The 19,028-nt window shown below is 40.5% G+C and overlaps 1 protein-coding gene across 2 annotated transcripts in view; it reads left to right on the top strand.

Annotated features, from left to right (window-relative positions):
- The window catches only part of arhgap9 (Rho GTPase activating protein 9), a 40,757-nt gene that overhangs the window by 5,511 nt on the left and 16,218 nt on the right, over positions 1-19,028 (top strand). Inside the window, exons 2-5 of one of the 2 annotated variants that reach the window (XM_060868173.1) lie at positions 5,011-5,490; positions 6,739-7,043; positions 16,115-16,333; positions 16,486-16,563. In XM_060868173.1, the coding sequence (XP_060724156.1) occupies positions 5,109-5,490; positions 6,739-7,043; positions 16,115-16,333; positions 16,486-16,563 (984 nt within the window). In that variant the 5' untranslated portion in view covers positions 5,011-5,108. The remainder of the gene's footprint in view (positions 1-5,010; positions 5,491-6,738; positions 7,044-16,114; positions 16,334-16,485; positions 16,564-19,028) is intronic. The other variant, XM_060868174.1, reaches the window with a different exon arrangement.

Here is a 19,028-nt window from a genome sequence, read left to right as displayed (position 1 = left end):
CTGTGCACTTTATTTATATGACAAAATGCAATGAATGTAAAGACACACACAAAATATTTATTCATGAATGAATAAAGTGCCCTAAATCGTCTCATATTGAATTCAAATATAATACAAAGGTCTTTCAGAGCTTTGTATTTATAGAGCTTTCTATAAAGGTCTTTTAGAGCTTTTCAATGTATCTGAAAGGGCAAGACTCTCATTATCCTTTTTTTAAAAGTGATTTTAACAAGAATTCTTAATGGTTACCTGCCTCAAGAGCTTACTGTAAGTTAAACTAAGGAAAACTGTAAATTTATTGAAAATGTGTATATGTGAAGCTGAATGTAAAAGTGAAAGTTTTATTGTAAAAAAACTGTGAAATCCAATCAGCTACAAGCTATAGTGTAAAAATCTAGACACTCAGTGAAAGATTCGATCAAATCAATAATTCCTTTAACACACTGCCAAGCAAATTTTTATTTACATTTGCCAACCTTTGATATATATGGTCATGTACTATTCTATATATGTTTTATCAAGACCAAAAAAATTCAGATAAAAAACAAAAAATTGTATCTGGGATATGGCACCCTCCCCTTTCTCTAGTTTGTTTGCCCCTCACTGTTGGCACACAGGTAGCATGCAGCACCTCGCTGACTCGTCATTGCTGCTCAGTGAAGGCAAATACCTGCTGGTGACTGTGTGGTTGGTTTGCATACTGTACATGCGAAGATAGGGCTGAGAGTGCAAAAGAGTCCTCACCACTACAAACCCTTTATAGAATGGCAGGGAAGTAAATAAATTCAATAAAGCTTTTGGAAAGATTAGCAATTCTGAGTTGGACTTTGGGGATCTTGCATGTGGTTTCCTGTTTTCTCCACTTGTGTTAACTTCAAAGCTGCTCTTCACTTCCTGTAAAGACAGAAGCATATTCATTAAATAGACCTATTTGGAAAGGGATACAGAAGAAATGAGGTCGTGTGATATTAAATAAATGTTCATTGTGCATGATTCTTATGTTATTGTGTAGATTTGAATCAAAATACAGATGCTGCCTCAAAGCAGCTAAATTTGCCGTTGGGTTTAATGGGGAGTGCATGTGTGCTCCATATGCTGAGACGGTGCTTTTAACATGAACCACACTAAGCAGCACTCAAGCACACTACACTGCAGTGAGGATTAAGACTCCTGCCTTTATGCACGCACACACACACACACACACACACACACACACACACACCCTTACACATGCAGGAAGTCAAGCTGTGACCTTGTTTACCTCTAGTCTAGCAAGCTGTTCTTGCATTTTTTTATGCTCTCCTCAGTGCATTCACGAGAGGAGGGAAATTTAGGAGAAGCTTCAATAGTCAGTAAATAAACCAAATGTTTTCCTTTTCTCTCTCGGATGCTTGTTCGCATCAGCACATGTTGTTAAAGATAATATCAGGTTACAAGAAAACAAGCTACGTGTAACATATACGTATAGCAGGTGGTTGAACTATTAAATTAGATGCTAATTAGATTTAGATTTGGTAAAATGTGTAACAGCTTTGCAGGGCTGTTCACACTGGGTGTATTGTATATATTTCAAAATTATTGTTCAGTTAATTGAAAATAATTGTAGCTAATTATTTAAGTTACTTCTAGAATAGCTTGTCATCTTGTTCTGGTCCTTAAAAAACAGATGTCAATGTAAATATATTTAGGACTAGGAGGAAGCAGGAAAAAATATATAGTTTTAGGAATTAGGAAGAACTACATACCTAATTCAACCTCTTTCTGCTATTTTGTGTATCATTTTCTATGTAATTTTTAACTGTCTAAAGCCATAGCAGAGGAAACTCAATGTACCGATTAGAAAAAAAATGTCTTAGTGAAACGGATATAAGCCTAGCCAGGTTTGTAATCAGATTTGTAATCAGATCTTTAAACCAGAGAAAAGCGCTCACAGGCTCAGATTACAGCTGACAAAGTTTTAAAATGTTTGAGTTAAAATTTGAATTACCTTTTAAAAACGCATTAATATAAAGAAGCAGCATAGTGATTGTTTCCTCACCGGAGTAGGAAGAGATGACTTTTCCAAGACACTTAGACACTCAGAGATGGCGATGAGGTTCGTGTTTAAATGCTGTGAGTAGATGATTTTCCCATCATAAACCTAATTCTTTCACTTTACCTATAATCTAACAGTAAAAGTTCAGAATTAAAATTTCAGAATTAAAAATGTAAAAACATACTTCAGTTTAATTACAGTGAGGCCCAAACATCTGAGACCACATTGATTTCTTTTTTATTTTATTTTAAATTGGAAACAAATTATGAAATATTTAAAACAAAGAAAGGAAATCTGTCAGGACTCACCCCGGACTTTGGCCACGTGCTTTTGTTTATGTTTTGTGTCACGTGTCTGCCCCGCCCTTGTCTCTTCCTCCCCGCCTCTGCACACCTGTTCCTCATGTCTAATTGTGATCAGTATTTAGTCGAGCCGCATTGCCTTAAGAATCCTCTGTTGTCGTGTTCTAGCCGTGTCTGCTGTTGTCTTTGTCCTGTTCTGTGTTTTTTAGTTAATAAACCCTGTTTATTTTAGCTATCCTGCATTTGGGTCTGTTTTATCCCCACACCCCTGACAAAATATTTAACATTCAAGATGTTGTGCTATTTTCTAGTTCCCTATTTAAATGTAAGCCAATTCCAATCCTGACCATGTTAACTTATTGTATAAAAAAAAAAAATCAGAGTTTCCTCAGGTCTAATCTCTTCTGTTGAAGCATTTTTGTTCAGAAGACACTGTTAAATTTAATCTAAAACGGATCATAAGGTTTGAGTCAATGTAAGAGTCCATGCCAGTTGGAGTGCATACTGTTATTAAATCAAAAAAGTGGAGAAATTGAATACTAAGTATTTTTCAAAGATTCTGCTTTTCACTACAGTTGCCTTCACTAATATAATTTGTAATGTTTTTGTAATTGTATTACATTATAAAAGAATTCAAAATAGGAGCATTTTTACTGGTTTTCTGAGACTTTTGTAGCCCACTGTATATAGTTGGAAATGTTGATGTTTGACCATGTAAAGGCTTTTGCTATGGCCAGTGCACATATTGTCAACCCTGTTTCTTGTGTTATACATTTATTTTACATCTGATGAGCACAACATTTTTCAAATATAAATATCTGATTATTCTAAAATGACTGGTGCAGGCTACATCGTATTCTGTACAGATATGAAAGTTGGTTGGTCAGTAGATATAGAGGTAATAGAGATGAGTCTGAGCAGACTGGTCGTGGCATATTCTTTTACATTTTGTTCCACATCATTTAATATTCTACGTTGTATAATGAAAATTGTTTTCTTGCCTGATTTCACAACAGCCAAGAAGAATGAAGTAACATTTAACTCTACCCAGTTATTTGGACAGCTAATTTGGCTGGTACTCTAAACATATTTAACTTGAGAAATATAACTTGAGAAATAATCGCCTTTTTTTTTGGATATCATAAAACCGGTGTCAAAATACTCTAACTAACTCTAACTCTTAATAATTTTCATTTCATTACATGTTCCATGCAGGGCAGTTTTCCCCATTGTGTTTCTGGGATTGGTTCAAAATCCAGTTTTAAACAGAGTTATAAAGAATATGGCTGCCACATGCCAATAAATCCTAACTGGCTACAGATTGGTTTACTTATTGTTCAGGACAAAGTTCTGCATAGTCATATATGGGGCATGCTGTAACTCTCTGGGAAAATGCCTGTTTAATTGAGCTGAAATTTTGTTTTATTGTGTTTTTGTGTTACTTAGAAAAAGGATTTCCAGTGATGACTTCATTAACTGAAAGCATCCGTTTTTGCAAGGCATTTGACACGATTCCCATTACGCTATCACAAAATTATCCCCTCAAGAACTAGCAAATGAGGAATGTAGCTAATGTTTTCAAAATAAAACTCAAGTCTGTGTACAGAAATGTGAACAGAAATGTCTTAAAATTCATTCTTCTACATAATCCTTGGCATTTCAAGAATTTTAAATAAAAAAGTCCACTCAATTTTAAGATGTTTTGGATAATCATCAATAGATCGGTTCTTCATAACATTCATATCATAACAAAATTCTCAAGAATTTGACAAAAATATGGAGGCCAATCAGACCTAGCTGTTTGGAGCATGAAGTGTGGTAAATTATGAATGCTTCTAATGATTACCACACACCTTAAAATTTATGAGCAGGCCAAGATTTTGATGCTGTAACATTCAAATAACTTTCTTACAACATGCTTATTCAGTGCACTTGGGATTTTGTATATTACTGATCTGCAAGTGGATTTGTAATGAAAATTGAAAAAATGGCCATCATCAGCCATTAGTTTTCATACATTATTACACTATAACAACAAATCTTGCTTATCTCTGGTCTTTATAATGTTCTGACTATGGGAAGCACCTGTATGAAAGCTTAATTGTTTTTACAACATACATATACATTTACTACATTTGTTTTTTTATCCAGACTTTTTATCCAGAATTATAGAAGCTCTTGACAATATCATTCTACAGGGTACCAAAATTCTCCGTACATGGGGTAGATAAAGTTTTTAGCTAAAGTTTTTATTCTAAAATAGTTTTTATTATATCTATCTATATATATATATATATATATATATATGTATATATATATATATATATATATATATATATATATATATATATATATATATATATATATGTATGGAGTTATGTCTTAACACGAGTTCATCATGAGTAAGAGAGATGATGCCATGTTACATTCTGCTAAAAAGTGTTCAATACCCAATAGAATGGAGTCTTTTGGGACATGCTGTAGTAGAAATAGGTCAAAATCTAAGAGTGAGATCAAACCCTGTTAGTAATGAACTTGTAAAGCAAATAAACCGAATACATCTTTTTTTGATACATCTTTTTTTCTTGTGTGTTTTATTGTAGATTTTTCTGTACCTTATGCACTTTTTTGGTCCTTGGATGTGCTAATCTCTTTTCCCACCATTTGTTTCAGAGCATGCCACAATGGGCATCACACTGTCTTCCCTCAGTGTCCAACAGTGCTAGCTGCTACTGTGGCATCTGCCCTTTCACCTGGTGCCACTGAGAGTCATGTTGTCTGGCAGCTGGTACCGGAGCATGTCCAGCCCCACCCACAGCCTTCCAGTGGGCAGGGGCTCATTGACACCTGGCCTTGTGGTTCTGGAAGCCCAGTATGACTACTCATATCGTGGGGCAGATGGACGAACTATCTCCATACACGACGGTGAGCGCTTTCTTTTGCTGAAAAAGACAAACTCTGACTGGTGGCAGGTGCGGAGGCTTGGAGTTGGGAAGAAAGCCAAGCCATTGTACGTGCCTGCCACTTATGTCACCGAGGTGCATGTCAACACACTGCATTCTCCTCAGACCAGCAACCAAACAGCCTCACCTCAACACTCCTGGCTGGTGGCTCGCAGCTCGCACAACCCCTGCTCACAGATACAATGCTCAGGTATAGTGTGTGTGTGTGTGTGTGTGGGGGGGGGGTGTTTGTTGTTCACTAGTGTGTGTGTCATTGTGAATGTTCTAATTGTCTTGGAAAATAAATGCAGGTGGTGTGTTGTGATGGAGGCTGTGTGTTTGTCAAGGGTGTATTTTTTGTGTGTAATGAATTGTAGTATACAAACAAATTAACTGTAGGTCAGGGAGGATCAGACAAGAGATCTGTATCAAAGCTTCATAAGTGAGGAATAACACTTAGTACAATGTGCTTAAAATAATGGTGTCCTGACATTAAGTTATTAATTCTTTACAATATTCCAGTAACAGAAGTGTTTTATTCCTCTTCAACTACAGCAATTTGTCAATGATTATTTTTCACTAATTAATGAATGACATATCATACCTTAATTTTATATACAATTAATGGTGCAAACATACTTGTTCCACAGGATTGTTGTCTTATCAACATCTCCATTTTACTCTCTCTGTAAGACACGAAAATGCTGCTTGTCATCCTCCAAGATGTCATCTCAAAGCCTGCATCTTCTTGCAGAATACTAAATACATATATTAGTACACTATAATCCTAGTATAAATTACTATAGAAATGATAATGTATTTGAATAAGCAAAAATATCACACCCATATTTACATCTTCAGCAAAATGACACATAATTGGAAGCACAGAATCAAATAGAATGTCTTAGTATGTTGTAGCGTTCAGATTATACTTTACTGCAACTAAGAGGTCTGTCCCAAACATTCCAATATGACATTGTCCTTGTGTAGAAAGCAAGGTCTGTGAGAGTGAGTGTAAACGGGTGTTTGATGAACTCCAGAATGAATTTACCTTAACGAGAGTTTGTGCTTTCATTAGTAAAGAAGTGTGTAGTTTAAACATAAGGCTTTTAATTTGTTTTTGGGAATCAAAACAAATCTTTCAGTCAGCTCAGTTTTGGTGGTTGTGTAGCAACCAGTGAGAATCAGTAGGCTTGTACACCACACTCAGAGCTTCCTGATTTGAATACCACCCAGAACAGGAAGGGATGTTTACCTAGCTCCATTCTGACGCTGGCTGTAGTGTCATGTTGTGGAGAAAAATACTCTTTACCACATGGAAATTTAGAAATATTGGTAAATTTTGATCATTTTAGGTATTGAAGAGTGGGTCTAATGGGTTCTGGTGTTGACATATGTTTTATATGAGTGTAGCATTCTACATTGACTCTAATTGTTGCTCTGTCTTCTCCCTTACCAGCACCTACTAAAGAATTCTGTCATTCCATGGAGGACCTAAACAGTAACAGTGCTTTTACGAACACGTGCATAGGAAAAGTGTCACCAGGAAGACATTTCACCAAATCGTCCATCTCTACAACCACCTCAGGTCACCTCAAGGTTCCAGGTTCTTTAATACCACGCAGCAAGAGCTCCAGTCACCTGCCTCAGAACCCGTATGGGGAACTGCACATCACCAGGCCAAGTTCATCCAGCTCCCCTAAGTCGTTCAGCCAGTGGGATATGTCGAGCACCACTTGCAAACAGACAGGTGGAAGCATCCAGGTGACATATATACACACACCCACACATGCAAATGTTCATGTATTGATAAATCAGTATTCTGTGCTACATTTTTAACAGTGCATTGGTTAAGTTTCTTTCAAGCCCCTTGTGATAAATGCCAATGTCTTTATGGCATATTTTAATCGACTATGATAGATTCAATTCACTTTTTAATCAGTTGAATCAAATGAAAAGATTTTTAATGAACTGAGGTCAAATCAAGTCTTAGAATTTTGGGGGTTCTGTGTTAAGAGAGATTTCTTTTTAAGGTATCCTCTGAATTATTATTACTGTATAGCAGGAGTGAAGCACAGAAATCCTCTTTAGTCTTGACTCCTAGAACGGACCTGTAACTCTCTCGTAACTCTCCTGAATTGACTCAATCATTCATTCTCTTATTCCCTCACATGTACTGTAGAAGACTTTCCACTAGGGGAAGCTCATGGTAACGTGGCGTGCCATGCCGTGCGCACTGTGCCCATTGAGCTTCCATGTAAATAAATGTGGCTTTACTGTTATGAGATAAAATACTTTCTTAATGTTAGAGATCAGTATCTATACCAGCAAAAAGTTGTGGATTGTATACTGCCGAACATTTTAACAAGTGGCAAAGACAAAGACTTTGATTTAGATTAATTAACATTTAACATTTTGTCTTTTGTATAGATTGATTTTCTTTTGAATCTATAAAAATAATTTTTGATTTATTTTTATTATTTACAATTAAGGTCTTTTTGTGTGAAAGAGTTTAACTGTGAAGTTTTTTCCCATTTAGAAAGAAAAAAACATTTTGAGTATAATAGATGTAATTGAAAGCAATGCCAGTTGGGTATTGGTATCAGTTGATGCTTAAGGTTTCATTATTGGTATTGGAAAAGAAAAAGTGGTATCACAAAATCTCTACTTTCTCTACTTCCTCATGACATGTTTTGCAATGCTGCAATTCTTAACTGATTGGTGTTTTATTTCATTCACTTGGTCACCAGTACTCTAATGAATGAATAAGAATGTAACTCTTGAAATGTAAAAAAAAAAAAAAAAAAATTAAATTAAAAATTACTAGTGATAAATAACAAAACAGTATTCATTAAACATAGTTCCCTTTCGATACTTTTTGAAACTGCACTGACTGAGTCCTCATGCTGCTTCTGTGAGAGCATGAGTCTCGCCTCTCTGCGCTCGCGGATCGCTTTCTTTAATGAAAGTGACCCCGTCCCTCACGCCCCCCGTCTTTTTCCTCCCGCGAGCCGGCCAGGAAGCGACAGCGGGGAAGAGTCCACGCCCACGTGCCTCACCCTCTCCAACGAGAGAGCCGTCCCCCGTCCTCTTTTCACGCCCAGAGCAGCGTCCCTCAGCTGAAGTGAGTGACCTCGTCTCATTTGGCGGATCGGAGGACGAGCTGCTTGACGACTCCATGTCACTCGCGGCTTCTGAAACGGAAGACTGGGCCGGTGATTCTAACCCCCCCACCCACTTGCCGTCGCTAGAGCCCATCGACGCCAAAGCTGGGATGGATGCCGAGCTTCTCCGCATCCTCTCCGGAGCTGTTGAAGATCTCCATCTGGAGTGGGCCCCCCCTGAGGAGCCGACGCGCAGCAGGCTGGACGAGTGGTTCCTGCCGGGAAGCCGCCAGGCCCCCCGCCAGCGTTCTGCCCCGTTCTTCCCTGAGGTGCACGATGAGCTCACAAAGCCCCTGGACGAGGCCGTGGCTGCTCATCTCTGCCCCCCCGCGGCTGTGGGGTGGAAAAGCAAGAGAGCCCTTCCTTCAAAGCCCTGCAGGATGACATCTGCCATGGCTGGCAGAGCCTACACTTCTGCGGGCCAAGCCGCTTCAGCACTACACACCATGGCCATTCTACAGGTGTTCCAGGCAAAGCTTCTCCGTTCCCTGGATGAGTCGAGCCCTAGTGAACCTGCTTTTCGCGACCTCCGCAGCGCCACAGATCTGGCCCTGTGAGCCACAAAAACCACGGCCCAAGCCATTGGACGATCCATGGCCAACCTGGTTGTGCTGGAGCGCCACCTCTGGCTTAACCTCACTGAGATTAAGGAGAGCGACAAGGTGGCCTTTCTAGATGCCCCAGTCTCTCCATCCGGTCTCTTCGGGCCGGCCGTAGAAGGGTTTATGGAGTGCTTTACCGCAGCACAGAAGTCGTCCCAGGCTATGCGGCACTTCCTGCCCAAGCACTCCACCTCTGCCCCGAGTCGCCCCAGGACTCGTGCCCCTCAGATCCGTGCTCCTGAGCCACTTAGAGTGCCTAGGACTCAGGGTCAATTTTGCCAAGAGCTCACTGCTCCCCAGCCAACGTATTATTTTCCTGGGAGTGGTTTTCGACTCAGTCCGCATGAGGGCGGTCATATCACCAGAGCGGGCTCTGGTACTTCAGCAGCTCGCGGCCTCTGTCAGGAACAAAGCCTGTTTCCCTCTGAAGTTCTTTCAGAGGATGCTAGGGCTGATGGCTTCTGCCTCCCCAGTTTTACAGCTTGGCCTCCTACGAATGCGGCCCCTGCAATACTGGCTGAAACTCCGGGTCCCACCTCACGCTTGGCGGCACGGAAGGGTCGCGTCAGAGTCAACCAGGCCTGTCTAGCAGCCCTGGAGCCTTGGATGAACCCTGTTTGGTTCAGCCGTGGAGTACCCCTACAGGCAGTTTCCAGAAGGACGGTGTTCTCAACAGATGCGTCCAACCTGGGTTGGGGCGCTCTGTGCGAGGGCAGACCAGCCTTCGGCTCGTGGTCGCATGAGGACAGCCATCTCCATATCAACTGCCTTGAGATGCTGGTGGTAGAACGAGCCCTTCGATCTTTTCAGGCGATCCTGGAAGGGCGCCATGTCCTAGTCCAGTCGGACAGCATGACAGTGGTGTTCTACATAAATCACCAAGGTGGCCTTTCGTCCAGCCGCCTCTACATGCTGGCAAAGCGCCTCTTGGAATGGGCATTACCCAGGTTGCAATCGCTCAGGTCATCAGATGAGTCAGGGAAGACAGGCACAGAGTCCTCCTGGTGGCCCCACTCTGGAGGAGCCAAGTTTGGTCCTCGGAGCTATTCAGGCTTTCCATGAAAGCCCCATGGCTGATCCCCTTGAGGCGGGACCTCCTCTCTCAGGCGAACAGGACAATCTGGCACCCGCAGCCAGAACTCTGGGCTCTGCACGTATGGTCCCTCGATGGGAGCCTCTGAGCCTCCCCAAGGACGTGCTACATACCATTGCTCAGGCGAGGGCCCCGTCTACAAGACGCCTCTACGCCCAGAAATGGTCAGTCTTCGTTGACTGGTGCTCCGCACGGAATGAAGACCCTGTTGAGTGTGACGTATCTCCGATACTGTCATTTCTCCAAGAGCGTCTGGACAAAGGTCTCACCCCTTCCACGCTCAAGGTGTACGTAGCAGCCATCGCAGCATTTCATGCTCCTATTGCTGGCCAATCAGTGGGTCGAAACGGCCTCATTGTGCGTTTCCTGAGAGGTGCTAGGCAGTTGAAGCCCCCACGTCCTCTCACCGCTCCCACTTGGGACCTTCACATGGTCCTTGAAGCGCTCAAAGGACCTCCCTTTGAACCTCAGCTGGCCTTCGGCCCCTAACGCTCAAAACCGCTCTGCTACTTGCTCTAGCATCGGTCAAGCGTGTTGGCGATTTGCAGGCCCTCTCGGTGAGCCCTGCATGCCTTGAGTTTGGGCCCAATGACTCAAAGGTCATTTTAAAACCCAGGCACGGCTACGTACCTAAAGTGCTCTCAACGCCATTTAGAGCGCAGGTAGTTTCTCTCTCGGCTCTGCCTCTGTTGTCAGGTGAGCGAGAGCTGAATTTACTCTGCCCAGTGAGGGCTTTGAGGGTATACACTGAGCGGTCACAGCCGTTCAGGCAATCTGACCAGCTTTTTGTCTGCTTTGGTGGCCGCACCAAGGGGTCTTCGGTCTCAAAGCAACGCCTCTCGCGTTGGATAGTCGACGCTATCGCTCTATGTTACTCTTCTATGGGTCTTGAGTGCCCCATAGGAGTAAGAGCCCACTCCACTAGAGGGATGGCCTCTTCATGGGCCTGGTCTGGTGGTGTCTCTATCAAGGACATCTGTGAGGCGGCCAGTTGGTCCTCGCCGTCCACTTTTTTCAGATTCTATAACCTGGACATCCCGACCTTGCACACTCGGGTTCTTTCGGTTTAATACGACGGCCTCTTCAGACTCCGTCATCATACCACCTCCGGGGAGCTTGCTCCCTCTTAGCAGTGTTGCGTCAAGGGTTTGATGGCTCCGGCCCTCTCAATTATCCTCTGGGCCCCAGGGTGTTCAAGATAAGTCTTATCGTTCCCTACCGTGGCACGGCGCGGTTGAATTCGTTCCCCATACGCAGTATGAGTGGAGTATCGAAAGGGAACGTACTCGGTTACGAACGTAACCTCGGTTCCCTGAGATACGGAATGAGTACTGCGTTATATGCCGTGCCACGGCTTCAGTGTCGTCGCTTCAGTCGTATGACCTGATTTCCTCTGGCGATTTGCCTGCTTATATAGCTATACGCCCCGCCCCTTTTTAGCAGGCTTTGGCGCGCTGCATCACCACAGGCTCGCGCAGCTACGCAGCGCCGTCATTGGTTTAAAAAAGTTTACAGATTAAACCAATGGCAGTGCAGTTGCACTGCGTTATTGAAAAAGGCTTCAGTATTGAGGAAAAAAGGAGCTTTTCCCCATACGCAGTACTCGTTCCGTATCTCAGGGAACCGAGGTTACATTCGTAACCGAGTACGATATCAACTCATCTCAGATTAAGATCCTGAAATGGATCTTAATCTGAGATGAGTTGATATCGTACTCGGTTACTCGGTTTTACTATGTTGCAAAATTAAACCATCAATAAGGTTTGATTTTAACCAGTAATGCTGGCTTGCATTAGAAATTCATTTTAACTCTTTTATGTGTTCTTTTTTTAACATTGAATTAATTGGTTTTCCTTGAAAATGTTTGACATATTATGATATATATTTCTATATAAGAGGCTTGTTAACTCTTTTTACCAGAGGCCAAAAAGTATGTATATTTTGTGTATGTATATTTTGTGTCTGTTTTGGGCTGCTTCTATTCAACATTGAATTTCTCTGATATGTCACACTACACAGTGTGGAGGTTAAAGGCTCATATGAACGTAGACACTCAGGGTTTAAGAATTTGCTCTGAGTGTTTAAGAAGTTTTAGTTTTTCATAAGTATTTCTGTTTTTGGCTATTCTATAGGGGCAATATACTCTACCAAAGTTCTGAGTATTTTTTACTTAAATGTTTATAACTTCAAATTAAATGGTTATATCAAACACGTTTCTGGTCTCTGAGATTGAATATGAAAGTGTTATCTCATGTAACCACTAAAATTCTGTGTAAGTTTTGCCAACATAGGTAAAAGCAGCTCACATTGAAATCCAACAGTGTCCTGACTAATTGTAGCGATCAAATAATTTATTTGTTTATACTGAAAATGTATAAGTCGATTTCGATTCTGCTAGTGTACTGGTAAAAAAAGGGTTCAATAGTATGAAGCTTACCAAGCTGCTCACATTGGCCTGTTCTTTTCCATGTATACAAAACAGACATATACATATAATTCCTACATCGTATCTCTGAGTAATATGAGATTACAGATACATTTAGGGGGGCAAGGTGGCTTAGTAGTTAGCACTTTCGCCTCACACCTCCAGGGTTGGGGGTTCGTTTCCCGCCTCCGCCTTGTGTGTGTCGATTTTGCATGTTCTCCCCGTGCCTCGGGGTTTCCTCCGGGTACTCCGGTTTCCTCCCCGGTCCAAAGACATGCATGGTAGGTTGATTGGCATCTCTGGAAAATTGTCAGTAGTATGTGATTGTGTGAGTGAATGAGAGTGTGTGTGTGCCCTGCGATGGGTTGGCACTCCGTCCAGGGTGTATCCTGCCTTGATGCCCGATGACGCCTGAGATAGGCATAGGCTCCCCGTGACCCGAGGTAGTTCGGATAAGCGTTAGAAAATGAGTGAGAGAGATACATTTAGGTCACAAGTTTCCATTACAGTTTATAACACACATAAACAACCACTGTTTTGCAATGTGCTCTTTATACACATACACACACTCGCATGCTTACAGCCTATGGTAAAGTCATGGTATCTTTTTTTTTACTCTAGTGGGAAGTGAGAATGTCCTTGTGGTATTTTTAATACTGTCCCTAAATCATCATTCCGATGCCACACAAAATAGTGGTTGTGTATGTGTATTTTATAAACCAGATTAGAAATGTGAGGTAATGTGACATTTACAATTGGATTTTTTTTTTAAAAATGTATTGCTTTCTATCTATTTCTGTTTTATTTCTTTGTAATGTACACAAACATCTGTGAAACAAGTTAGTTCCTGTTTTAAAATATAAATAGTCATTCTCTCACCAGGCTCTTTTTTTCTGATGACGTTAATAAGACAGAAATAATAAGAAGAAGTTTGTCATGTTTCTGAGAAAGTGCAGTGCTGAAGATGATGACTGTTTTATACAGCTTTGACACTGGAGACATCTTTCATAAATATTAATTAAAAGTCTCCTCACAGAAAACCGGAATAACTACACACATTAAAAAAAAAAAAAACATTTGTGTGGCTTGTCCACAGTTACACTTCTGCATGTTACTTGTTGAGGTAGAAAAGTTTATACAGAACGCATGCAACAAACAACAGTTGAAAATGTATCGCCATATCAGATTCATGCAGTCAACAGCACTGGTATAATAGTAGGTATATATTGCAGGCAAGCATTTTTTAATCTAGAATAGATTTCACTATTAGTGGTGAAGTGTAGAAGAAAGGCAGTGGTCACAGTTAAACAAACACATGCACACATTAGTACGAAGAACAAATAAAGATGATGCTGTTTGAAAAGACTTTATTTAAACCACAACAGTTTCGTCTTCATAAATGCTTTGGAAGTGACGTATATTTGCTATGTTTCCAGATGCTAAATATGTGTACTGAAACTTTAAATGCCTGCTTTAGGCAAAAATGGTGTTGAGATAAAGGAAGTGCCATAAAACAGTAACACACCAAGTATTCTAGTACAAGACTTCATTAGTTTAAGTTGCTGTGAAAATGATGGCTTGAGACATAATACACGGTTAAATGTATGGCTGGGACAAATATAAATCTCTTGTCCATCTGTGAAAGCACATATCTGTTTCCCTTTAATATCCTTTTACACAAAAGTTCAGGGAAAATATTGTGTTACACTATATTTTATACTATGGCCAAAGGTTTGTAGATACCTGACCTGTTTGTAGATACCTGATGTATGTTTGTATATTTTTTCAACATCTTATTCCAGATTTAGTCCTCATTAGCTGTTAGAACGACCTCCAGCCTACAGCGAAGGCTTATCACTAGATTTTGTTTTGTGGCTATGTGGATTTGTGCTCATTCAACCACAAAATCACTTAATCCTGAAGGTGTTCAATGGGGTTGAAGTCACGGCTCTGTGCAGGACACTCGAGATCTTTCACGGCAATGCCTACAAGCAGACTCACACATGCCTGTTACGCTCAGGTGTCACATACTTTTACGTGAATAAACAAGAACAGTAGTTGAAGATGTGGGACATAAAATACATTTAATCACATTTACATTCCCATACATATGGTAAGTCAATTATCATTCCTCTATGCGTATCTGCTGCTGCTGTTTCTATTAATATTAGAGAGCAGCCACCTGGTGGTGAGTGTCTGTTACTTGTTTTCCAACCCCTACTATAATTCAATAGAGTTACTTGAGTACAAGGCTGTACCTTCTCACCTTTTGACTTATTTTTGCAAATAATCTAACGATCTTACCCTGCTAAAAAATGTTGAGATACAAGGACATGTTACATTCAGTTTGATGTTGTTTTGTCTGTAAGAATGAAAAATCTTCTATGAAATCTTGAAGTGTCTCAATCTTGAATAGGGTTTAAAGGACTCTTACTCTTCTTCTGCGTTGTCCTTTTTGCTCTGTCTGTTTTGTTTACCTCGATCTGTTTTTAATTGTAACTCAATACAGATATTGTATATTTGTGTATACCATATTTGTGATGAAATAGCTGATGTATAGCTACCTTAACTACAACTGGAATCATTTTCATCATGATAACCTTTTCATCATAATAAGTGACTGAGCTTAAAAAAAAACAACCTAAAAACCGAAACATGATAGTTCCTTATTATTTATTAACTTATGTATGCCGGCTAGAAACTGCACCTGTCCCTCTTTTATTCTCTCTCTATAAGTTAAGTCAAAAAGTGCAGCTTGTCATGTTCATGAGAAAACCCCAAACTCCTCTGTTCTGAAAACTTTACCCCACACTACTTTACTACCTTAATTTTTTTTTTTTAAATACGCTAACGCTGGAGAAACTTTCCTAACCGCTAAATAAACATATCTTCACAAAAAGGTATAATATATCAGCAATATGGATCTACTATACAAGTTGCTTTGCAAATTATTATTATAGAAACACTAAAGTACAGATCGTGCTGTTCTAGAAATCTAATCACATTATGATTACTGAATTGCGTGTTCAAAATCTTTGTTGTATAACTAATATATAACGCACACGACATAACATTATTACATGAAAATAATACATGCTGGGAAAGTGGTTTGAAGTTATATTCCTCTAATACCACATAAAATTTTAATCTATTAATTCATGAAATGAACAAGGAAGCTTCACTTACTGTACATCACTTACAGTATGTTATGGTTAAAGATCAAACAGTCTTTTTTTTTGTCTGGAAAATAAAATGCAGCTTGTCCACGTGACTGTAAACATGGAAATTTTGTAAACATTTTTGTAAACATGGAAATTTTTAATCCGATTATTAAAAAATTATGTGCCGCGTGCACCATGCATGTGCATGTGAACTAATACTAAAGGAATAGTAAAGTGTTTGTTAATAATATAAACCTTTGATACTGACAGATCTGTTCTGTTATAGAAAATTCATCCACATCTTCTGATTTGTAATTACAATGCTGCTATTTTTATTATTATTATTTTTTTTTTTTTTTAGTCAAATCTTCATCCGTCTTTCTTTTTTAGACCTACCGCTCTCAGAGTTCATTGACAGATGTGCAGAGGAGGCAGTGGACAGAGGTACCAAGCCCGCTCCCAGGCCAGAAGCCTTTGCAGATTCTGCAGCTTTGGGAACAGTATCAAGACTCTGCCTCCGGTCGCTTGTACTACATAAACAGTGTTACAAAGGAGCGGTCATGGAAACCGCCACGTAGAGCTCGCCAGGGTGACAACATACACAATACGGTAACCAGGCACTTACTGGTCATTTCATGCATATAAATTTAAACCTGTCATCTTGAGTTAAATCGAATTCCTTTATTAGATTTATTAGGCATTCTGACATTTTCAAGTTTCTTTTTATTTCATATCACATGCTCTTGTCGTCTCATTTTCAGGCCATTGATACTCAGTTTAAGACTTCCTCATGTGACTCAAATCGCCTGTCATTTCCCCAGTACAGCTCAGGAAGCAGGGTAAAGAAACTGTTTGTATGTGGGTGTGTCTGTGTCTTTGTATATGTCTGTATGTTGTGATGTTTACACTATCGTGACACTATTAATACGTCTATATAAGCAAACACAGCATATGCAAATGACACCTGTTGCATGGCAGAAGCTGAACTAAAACTGAAACCCAGTTTGATGGGTTTGTTTCTGTAAATCACTGAACAATTGGACTGGACAATTGATGCCTAGCAAAAAAAAAAAAAAAAAAAACAGGTGATTTTTTTTTTCTAATCTTCACCTGACCACTGAGCCTCAAATTACTGAGGCTTCTTGGCTGGAAGCAGCAGAAGCAGCAGTTTTGTCTTTTATTTTTGTTTGATCCCCATGGTTGTGCTTCTATTTAAAGGGTCGCTTCCTGTTAGAGACTTCCTGTCAGCTCAGACCAGTTTGCTCATTCGTATCTGATATCTCTAATCAACAAGGCAGACCCTCCACTTATAAGAGTTTTTCTGTTGTGTGTGAAAATCCCAGGAGATCAGCAGTTTCTGAAATACTCAAACCAGCCTTCCTGGTACCACCAACCATGTCACAGTTAAAGCCACGGAGTTCATACTTAGTCTCCATTCTGATGTTTGATCTCAACATTAACTGAAGTGACCCGTGTTTGCATGTTTTTATGCATTGTTCTGCTGCCACATGATTGGCTGATAAGATAACCGCATGGCTATACAGGTATTTCTAATAAAGTGGCCAGTGAGTATAGTTTAAAGAAGAAGAATAAAACATAAAAATATAATAATAATAATAATAATAATAATAATAATAAGAAGAATTATTATTATTATTATTATTATTATTATTATTATTATTATTATTCACATTGCTAAGAAGTCTCTGAATTATTTGTTTTTGAAAGAAATATAATTAGAGAATTACTTTCTAATTAAGAACTTTCACCATTTTAGACAGAAGCAGCAGTTTTGTCTAGATATTTAGAATAGTGTGCGGCTGAAAACTGATTTGAGGCTACGGTGGACTTCCAGCTGTGTCTGATAATGACATTGAAGAGATTTCGAGTCGGCTTGTCTGTGCTCTGGCTGTGTGTTGTTCTGGATTTGGTTGCAAAATGTCCCGTGTACGAATTGAATAAATAAAGTTACCTGATTGACCTTAGATTTTAGATCAAAAGGTAGACTGAGATGATTGTATAAGCAGACAGCAGAGAGGTCTAGCTGAAAGTACAGTCCCTTGCTTTTAGCTAGACAGCACGCACACACGCACATGCTCGCACACACACACACCCACACACACACCCCCACACACAGATTGCCTGAGGATAAGTGTGCAGATTAGAGCAGAAGCAGAGTCAAATTAGAAACGGGGATTACGCTTTTATTTATTTATATATTATTTATTTATTTATTTATTTATTTGCCTCAAATTGCTTTTTGTGTAGCTAATCCTTCTAGTGTAAAGATGGTAATGTCTTTTGATCTAATGCTGAGGGCCAGAACAGATTTCTACATTGGTAACTGAATGGACACAAATACACACACACACAGATATTTGCATTCAAATCATGTTGGAAAGTTGTGTATATTTAGAAAGTAACTACTGTGTACGTGTTGTGAAGTCGTAATTTCGAGTGGGAAACTTGTTGGCGTTGGGGGTGTGTCAAGAGAAAACTATGGTAGAACTGTTATAACTACAGGGCTGTCAAGTGTCACGCATTGGGAGTGACAGTCACGCGTCTGGGTCATTTGTCACACTCTCCCGCCACACATTGTATTTCTCACGCAGAAAAACTTACTATTTATCATATATTTAATATGCCGCAGCACCCAAAATGTATCTGTCCGCACCGCTGTCTCTATGGAACCGGGCAGGAATCAAGCGCGTCTCCCCTGGAGTTCTTAGTCGAGCCTGACACATCAGCCAATCAGAAAAAAGAGGCTACACAATAGCCAATCAGAAAATAGCACTATTGTATCTGGGTAAGATTTAATGCAACAGCCAATGAAAGAAAAACATATCCTGGAATTGTTCAGCATCATCCTCGTTCACCCACAGAGAAAACCACTGGAGTTGCGAGCATCACTTTGAGCACAGACTAAGTCATGGTCTCCTGTTTTAATCCATCCATCCATCCATCCATCTTCTACCGCTTATCCGGGGCCGGGTCGCCGGGGGCAGCAGTCTGAGCAGGGACACCCAGACTTCCCTCTCCCCAGACACTTCCTCCAGCTCCTCCGGGGGAATACCGAGGCGTTCCCAGGCCAGCCGAGAGACATAGTCCCTCCAGCGTGTCCTAGGTCTTCCCCGGGGCCTCCTCCCGGTTGGACATGCCCGGAACACCTCCCCAGGGAGGCGTCCAGGAGGCATCCGGAACAGATGCCCGAGCCACCTCAGCTGACTCCTCTCGATGTGGAGGAGCAGCGGCTCTACTCTGAGCTCCTCCCGAGTGACCGAACTCCTCACCCTATCTCTAAGGG

The sequence above is a fragment of the Tachysurus vachellii genome, chromosome 4, assembly GCF_030014155.1.
Source record: "Tachysurus vachellii isolate PV-2020 chromosome 4, HZAU_Pvac_v1, whole genome shotgun sequence".
NCBI lineage: Eukaryota > Metazoa > Chordata > Actinopteri > Siluriformes > Bagridae > Tachysurus > Tachysurus vachellii.
The sequence above is the reverse complement of the archived record's forward strand: the minus strand, read 5'-3'. Positions and strand labels throughout refer to the sequence as shown.